The following is an 8,127-nucleotide window of genomic DNA, read 5'->3' as shown; positions in this document are numbered from 1 at the left end:
CATCCTATGGGCTTAGTAAAGTTGAAGAATGACAATACACTCTAACGCACTGATCATATATCTCTCTCACCAAAATGATTATAAAATCACAAAAGTCAAAACACCTCAAACTAATCAAATCCCAAGTTTCTAATTTAAAGAAAGCTACTGCAGTGCAGCGTAGGAGGAGAAACTAGAAAGAAGAAGAAGAAACAAATGGGCATAAAAATGGGAATTTATCAGTTACAGGAATAGACATTTAATAATAAAAGGTTGCCACGTGTTATTTAAGAAAAAAAAGCCATATCATTACTTTGTTAGACACATGAGTAAAAAAACTAACAGAACTTAACAGAAGGACCAATAATACTCACTTTTAAACTTCAAGGACCAATAGCACTCCCTTGAAATTTCGGGTACCAAAACTGCACAATAGATAAATTTAAGGGACCAATATTATAGTTTCGCCTATTGTTTTCTTTAGTTGGTTGATGACTGGAACTGTTCCTTGAAATTTCAATTGAAAAATTGTCTTGGAGACTCATATATATACTCGTGAAATGGGATTCGAATAATGAATATACCAATAAAAACTGAAAAGTGTTGCTTAAACTATCATACCAAACGACCCTCTAAATATAAAAAACGTTTATTTTCCAAACAAAAAAAAAAAAAAAAAATTGTGTATTTGTCTTGTACTGTATAAAACTATAAACTGAATTTATGCAAAAGGGAAGTAAACGCAGATGACTTATGCCCATCCTGTAAGCAAGTGAGTCCATCACACACTCCTTAATCTTTTATGAGTTTGCCAGGCAAGTCTGGGATATGCGGGAAGACTATCCAGTGAATCTAACAACTGTTTCTATGGATGTATCAGACATTGCTATGAGAATCCTAGTTGATCCTAGTTGAAGGAACCTCCCAAACACCACCACCCCCCCCCCCCCCCCCCAAAACATCTCGCAAAGTCATCTTTGAAATCGATGCTCTGCCTTGGTCATCTCTACTGAAGGTATCAGATATTTCTTGGCTCCTTTAGAAGTTAGAAGATTCTTAATTTGAAAAGGGGATCACAACAATGTGCTCATGAACTTTCTCAATTTGCTAGAGGCAGTTTAGCTATAATAAAGGAAGGACCCAAGGGAGTCTGGGCCCCCCGGCCCAAAGAAAAAAAAAGGAAAAATCTTTTGGGCCCCTTGGCCCAAGAAAAAAAGTGAAAAAAAATGTATTGGTTAATTTTTTTTTTCTTTAATTTCTAGAGCTACATCCTCTTCCAAAAATTTAGACATTCTCCTTTTAATTAGTCTAGCCCAACTAATAACTATCAGACTCAAAAACTTAACAAAAACAAAACTTTAAAATAAAAAATAAAAATCGTAGTTACCCCAATATTAGAGTACTAGCATCAAGTGTTCTAAATGATAATTATTTAGTATTTAGAACACCAAATACCAAAAACACTACTGTATGTGACATTTTAAATACTATATTAATGTAGCAAAAATAAGTTTTGATATAATTTGTGAAAATAAATTTTTTTTTTTTGGCAACAGCTAATGCTCTTAAGAAACAATATTATTTTGTTTTTTGTTGGTAGATGATTACATCTTAATATATTAAAGAATAATGATTTTGTGCATTTATCTTGGTTGATGATTACATCTTAATACTTAAGAAACAATACATGTAGTTATCTGGGGATGCAAAAAAGTTCTATTTTGCATCCTCAAAACCTACTTTGTCTATTTTGCAATCAATTTTACAACTCATCCTACATCATTGTTTCTATTTTTATATATATCTCATTAAAATAATATAAACAACACCATCAAATAATATAAAAAATCTATTTCTCTCTCTTCTCTCCCATCTCTCTATTTTACCCAACAACTCTTCCTCTTCCCTACTACTACCCACCAACATCACCCACAACTCATACATTTGAACAACCACTACAATCCCAACAAAACACCAAGAACCATCACCATTCACACAGCAAACCATCGAGAGCCAAACAAAATGCCCATACCAAACCCATTGAACCACCACCATAGCACCACCAGACATCACAACAAACCACCAAACCCACAAAATCAACCAAAACCTACCAAACCAAAACCATACCAAAACGATTCAACCTATCACCACCAAAACGATTCAACCCACAACCACTGTGACCCACACCTCAACCACAGCCATGAACCACAACACAAACACAAACCTCGACCACAACCCACTGCCTCGACGCTCCACCACAAACACTGATGTCCACCACAAATGCCAATCACCACAAACCCACACCCTCCACCACGCCGATCCACAAACCCAAACCTCTAACACACCAATCCACACATACTCATGCCTAGGGGTGTGCATAGGTCGGGTTGGGTCGAGTTTAGGGGATTTTTTGACCCAACCCACCATGGTGGGTCAAAAAAAATTTAACTCAACCCAACCCAACCTATCACATAAGTCCAACCCAATCCAACCCAACTCACATGGGTCAAGTTCAACCCATGGGTTTGACAAATTGTTTTTATTATTATTATTAAGTTGAGTAGAAAAAAAATATAAATATTAACATATTAAAAAAAAAACCCAAAGATTAGTACCAATGTAACTCTTTAAAGGTAAACAACACTAATCACTAAACAACAATAGTAATTTACTAAGGTTTGTGTGAAGTAATTGGCTTTTATACTTTTATATGGGATAGGAAGAGCTGGTTATTTTAAAAAATTTATTAATTAGATAATATTATATATATATATATATATAAGTTCCCTATAGCTAGTTTAAAAAAAATTATTAAATATATAATATATATTAAATATGGGTGGGTCAGGTCGAGTTTGGCGAGTTTATAATTTTATGACCTAAACCCAACCCAACCCGCTATAAAAATAATTTTTATAACCCAACCCAACCCACCAAGCCCTAAAAACCAACCCAACCCGACGGGTCAGGTCGGGTTTGGTGCGTTGGTAGGTTTTCTGCACACCCCTACCCACGCCCTCCACCTCACCACCATAACAACACCCCACCACCACCACAACACCATATGCACAGAAACCCATAAAAAAAAAATCAAAGGAAAATCCACACAAACCCACAAGCATCGAGCAAGTAGAGAGTTGAGAAAGGAGACTTTCAGAGAGTTAAGAGAGGAAAGTTTCAAAGGGTCAGAGAAAAAGTAAGAGAGAGAGAGAGAGAGAGAGAGAGAAAAATGAATAATTTTTTTAGGTTTTGCATACCAGGTTGGAGCATGTTTTGGGCTTTTAGTGGCTAAAATAGAAACTGGGAGTTGTAAAACACCCCCTAATGCTAATGCTCTAATGCAACATCTTCTATAGAGTGATTGTGCCTAGTTTAGCTATTTGCCTCTGTATCTTGCGCTTATTATCCAATTTCATTTGAATGAAACTGCTTTCCCATAATAATAAAAAATAAGAAAAAGAAGTGTACAAGCTGGACAACAGTTAAAAAAGTACAGTCAACAGAGAATAACATAATCAGCACAATTAGTTACAGTCAATTATCACTTACCACTATTATGCTAGTTGTCAAGAGTTAGTTACATTAGTGAGTTAGTTAGGGGATTTGCATAAAACTTGATATGGCTATGAATTTGATTGGTAACCTTCAACAAACTTATATTTGTATATTTAAATTGTATTTTTATGATTAATGATATATCAATTTGTAAATTTAATGTAGTAAAACTTGTAGTGCGTGTAGCACTACTCCTAAAGTTTTGCTAGGGAAAGTCAAGCGAATATATAGCAAGTGAAACAAATGATTTGTTTCCCTTTTAAACACTCTACTTTCTATTTTTAAAATGGATGGATTAAATTCTACCAAGTCATAAACAGTTCATAAACAGTAATCCCCACTGTGTTTTAACCTATTTTCTAAATAAAGTTCATAAACAATAATCCCCACTGTGTTTTAACCTATTTTTGGACATGGCAATAATTTGGAGATCAGCCAAAACTTTTCTGGGAGGATTTTTTTTTTTTTTTTTTTTTCATTCAAGAATCAAATATTTTGGGAAATTAGTTAGGTTTCTACTTACAGCAGTGTATATCCAAAAAGGCCTAACTCTTAGATACACAATACAGGCTTTAAACCTCTTTTACTCACACTCATTTTCCAATGTGGAATTAACCCACTATTTTTTCTTTTGAAAATACTAAGTATTTTTAACACACACACGAAGAGAGGGGAGAAGGCACAAATTTTAATTTTGAGTCTAGAAGTAATCCTTGTTACAATCGGTCCAAAATGATAGTATATATATATATATATTGAATGGAAATAATAATAATAATAATAATAATAATAAACATTATTATCATGTGATTTGACTGAATTTATTATCTAATTTAGGGTAAATACTATCTCTTTTAATTCCATCGCAGTATAACGTGAATAACAAAATATAAAGTTTTTTTTTAAAAAAAAAAAAAGGCTAAAATGCAAAATTGACCATCTAAATTTTTTTAGATTTCATTTCAATCATTTAACTTTGCTTTCATTTATTTCAGTTCTCTAAGTATCAGATTTATTCCATTAAAGCCTTTCCGTTAACTTTAGTTAAAATTTTTTGAAAAAAAAAAACTTGAAAATATTTTTCAATCATTAATTGAATTTTTTTAATTAAAAAAATTGGAAGTAAAATTTCTAAAATTGAAAAATTAACCCCAACGTATAATAAAAGTTGATAGAAAAGCCTTAACTGAATAAACTTGAAAGTTAAAGAACTAAAATGAACAAAAGCAAAGTTAGAGGACTAAAATGAAATCTGAAGAAATTTAAAGGGCTAGTTTTGCATTTTACCCTAAAAAAATGTAGAATTATTACTCAATGTGACATGAGTTCCAAAACTAATATTTTTTTTTTTTAGGGAGTTTCAACTTATGACATCCGCTTCTGATGGTAGCTCTTTATCATTCGACCAAGATACCAATCAGTTTTTGACATAGGTGGAGATTGAACCTCAGATCTCTTATTCAACTATCAGAAACTTTCAACATTTTTTAGTTTTTAAACAGCATTTCACGCATTTCAACACACTTTTTCACCCACACGTATTTCAAAAAACAATAAACAACAATTTTTAAACTACTCTACCAAACACCCCCTTATTTTTCTATTTTTATTATGAAAATGTCTTGCTGAATAAAATTTGTGTCCTATTTTGGATATTTCATTTTTTGCTCTATGAATCATAGTTTTCCATGTCTCCCCATTTTTTTACTATAAAGTAACTGAAGTTTAATGATGTTAACACAAAGAAAATGTACTATTAATTTGGTGGAGCATATATCTGCGCAACTTAGTGGAGCATAAAGTGGAACATTAAAAAGTGTTTGAAGGTTTTTATTTTGTGTTGCATACTTAGTAATAAAGTTTTATTCAAATGTCCAGGTAGAAAAACTCCGATCAGCTCTAGGGAAATACCCTCCAGGGGCATCCTCACCTTCATGTTCAGCTGGCAATGACCAAGAGAATAGAAGCTCTTTGGATTTTTACACTGGGATTTTCGGGATTGAGAAGACGAGGATAATGGAGATAGTAAATCAAGCAATGGAGGAGCTCACAAAGATGGCTACTGCAGGAGAACCATTATGGATTCGAAGTGTTGAGACTGGTCGGGAAATACTTAATTATGATGAATACATGAAAGAATTCTCTATTGAAAACTCAAGCAATGCGCGGCCAAAGAGATCCATTGAGGCATCAAGAGAGACTGGAGTTGTTTTTGTGGATCTCCCTCGTCTTGTTCAAAGTTTCATGGATGTGGTAAATATANATTTAAAATGGCAAACCAAACAGGGCCTAACTTTGTTATATGTGTGTTAGCTTTTTTTTTTTTTTTTTTTTTCAAACCTCAGCTTTGAGTCTGGCATTTTCAATTCTGAGCTGTTGTTCCTCCGTAGTCAAAGCAGCTTCTCGGCTAGTGGTGGCAGTGCCACAATTGGGACAGCAAGCTTTATTTATTTGCTCCCTCATGGCTTTGTTTTCGTCTCGGAGTTTCTCCATTTCTGTCTTCAACAAAGAATTCTCATGGCGCTCTTGTATAGCCTGCACCGAAGACAATGCATTCCTCAACTTTATGAAATGAATAGGACAAAAGGAGGGGGGAAAAAACAACAGTGTAATGTGATAATAGATTGAATTGCATAAATTATCATACATGAAGCATGACTGAAAATGAATTAGAGTACCTTAATTTGGGTTCGACGATTTTGAAACCAGAACTTGACTTGCCTAGGAGCAAGGCCTAATTGCTTGCTTAGTTGTTGCCTTTGCTTCTCATCTGGGTGGGGTGACTCTTTAAATAGCCTGTAAATTGAGTTCATTGGAACTTTGGATTAATTAACCGTATAATATTGGAGACCAAGTATCAAAAATTGCACAAGAAAGAGTTAAAAAAAATGAAAATTTAACATTGGTAATCTGCGAGGAAAGAAATTATGCTTTTTCTCTATTGTTTTTCTGTCGGTATCCATTAACACATATAAAACAAAGAAAAGAGAAGGTAGTGGATTTTTAAGATAGCTTTAACTTTTGAATCTTGTTTCTTTTGAAAGCATGTCACTAACTTTCTTGTTTTTTAAATCTTTCTGTACATCGTACACCATAAAGCACCCATTAAAGCTACAAGATTGACATGTAGACTAACACTGATTAATGAATGACCAATTAGTAAACCAAGTTCATAAAAAAAAAAAAAACTGGGAACTGATTTTTATTTTCAATGACTCAAATTGAGCAAACTCATTAAACCTCAAAGCTTTAAATCCTTTTTCTTCATACATGCATATAAAGAAAACAAAATTAGTATTAAAATGAGAATGATAAGAAAGTAACTAAGAGAGACAAATTAAGACCACTCACGCTTCCATTTCTCTAATTTGCTCAGCAGTGTGCCTATGATACTTCTTTCTCTTCTTCTTTTTGCTCTTGTCTCCGTCAGCACCATCATCATCAGGCTCTCCTTCGCCGTCAAATTCATCGTCGGACCTTGACCTCAGAGGCTCCGAGTTTTCACTACTAATCTCCACCATGTCATCTCTCCGGCCACCTCCTCCGCTTCCTTCATCCCCTTCTTCCACCTCCATGTTGGGTGTGGCCGCTGCCCCAGCATCGCGAAAAATCCCGGCCTAAATATAAGAAACAAACACACACACACACACAAAAGAAGCAAGTAAATAACTTCATAGAATCTCTATGTTATATAAATATAAGAACAAGTAAGAAAATGAATGAAGTAGTAGTATAGAGAATGGAAATAGGATTATTACAAGGCTGAGAGAGAGAGCTGGAGAGGCAAAGAAGTCTTTGGTACGAGAAGAGGGTGGATTATTCGACATGTCCACGCCCATGGCAAGAATGAGAGTTCTTGGGGTGGCAATGGCAAATGGGTTGTTTTAATAAGGACCAAGCATGTTGGTGGTGATGAAGGTGCGTAGAAAGAGAGAGAAAGAGATGTGGGGGCTGCTTGATTTAAGGATATAAAACAAAATGATGAACTCAAAGAGGTTTTTTCTTTTATGGTGATTTATGTTTGTGTGTGAGTTTGTGTTTGTGTGTGTGTGTGTGAGAGAGAGAGAGAGAGAGAGGGAGAGCGAGAGTCTGAGAGAGAAAGGGCTGGTAGGGGTTGACTGTTAGATTTTTTGAATAGGAAAGTGGAAGTCTCAACTAACTTTAAACGGTTGAATCTATGTTTCAACGGTATTTTAAGGATTTTTTGTTTTTTTTTTTTTTTTTTTTTCAATTACAACTTGGGCTTAGTGGCTCAAGCTATCGGCTCAAGATTTATTGGTGCTAGGTAGCGTTTGGCGATGAGCTTTTAATGCAGTGTTGTTAAGAGTAAAGTGAATTTAGTTACCCTAGGGCCTAGGTCCTAGCCATAGCATTGTTAGACTTATCTGTGTCCAAATCTTCTGTCTCACTTTTTATATTCTACTCTATACTCCACCAATAAAAACTCGCTACGTGTTCATCTAATTAATTAAATACTACTATTAATTAATAACAATAGTATTAATAAGTCAATAATGATAGTATTTAATTAATTAGGTAAACATGTGGCAAATTTTTATTGGTGAAGTATAGAGTGGAGTAAGAAAAGTGGGA

The 8,127-nt window shown here is 34.2% G+C and overlaps 1 protein-coding gene across 1 annotated transcript; it reads right to left on the bottom strand.

Annotated features, from left to right (window-relative positions):
* Nucleotides 1-5,846: 5,846 nt before the first annotated feature.
* LOC136071540 (homeobox-leucine zipper protein GLABRA 2-like) lies at nucleotides 5,847-7,537 on the bottom strand. Its single transcript, XM_065782969.1, has 4 exons — nucleotides 7,293-7,537; nucleotides 6,886-7,151; nucleotides 6,213-6,330; nucleotides 5,847-6,069 (listed from the first exon to the last, which is right to left on the bottom strand). The coding sequence occupies exons 1-4, from the start codon at nucleotides 7,371-7,373 to the stop codon at nucleotides 5,869-5,871; spliced, it is 666 nt and encodes a 221-aa protein (XP_065639041.1). The 5' UTR covers nucleotides 7,374-7,537; the 3' UTR covers nucleotides 5,847-5,868.
* Nucleotides 7,538-8,127: the final 590 nt, after the last annotated feature.

The sequence above is a fragment of the Quercus suber genome, unplaced genomic scaffold (genome assembly GCF_002906115.3).
Source record: "Quercus suber isolate HL8 unplaced genomic scaffold, Cork oak 2.0 scaffold_322, whole genome shotgun sequence".
NCBI classification, from domain to species: Eukaryota; Viridiplantae; Streptophyta; class Magnoliopsida; order Fagales; family Fagaceae; genus Quercus; species Quercus suber.
This window is presented reverse-complemented; position numbering and strand designations above follow the sequence as displayed.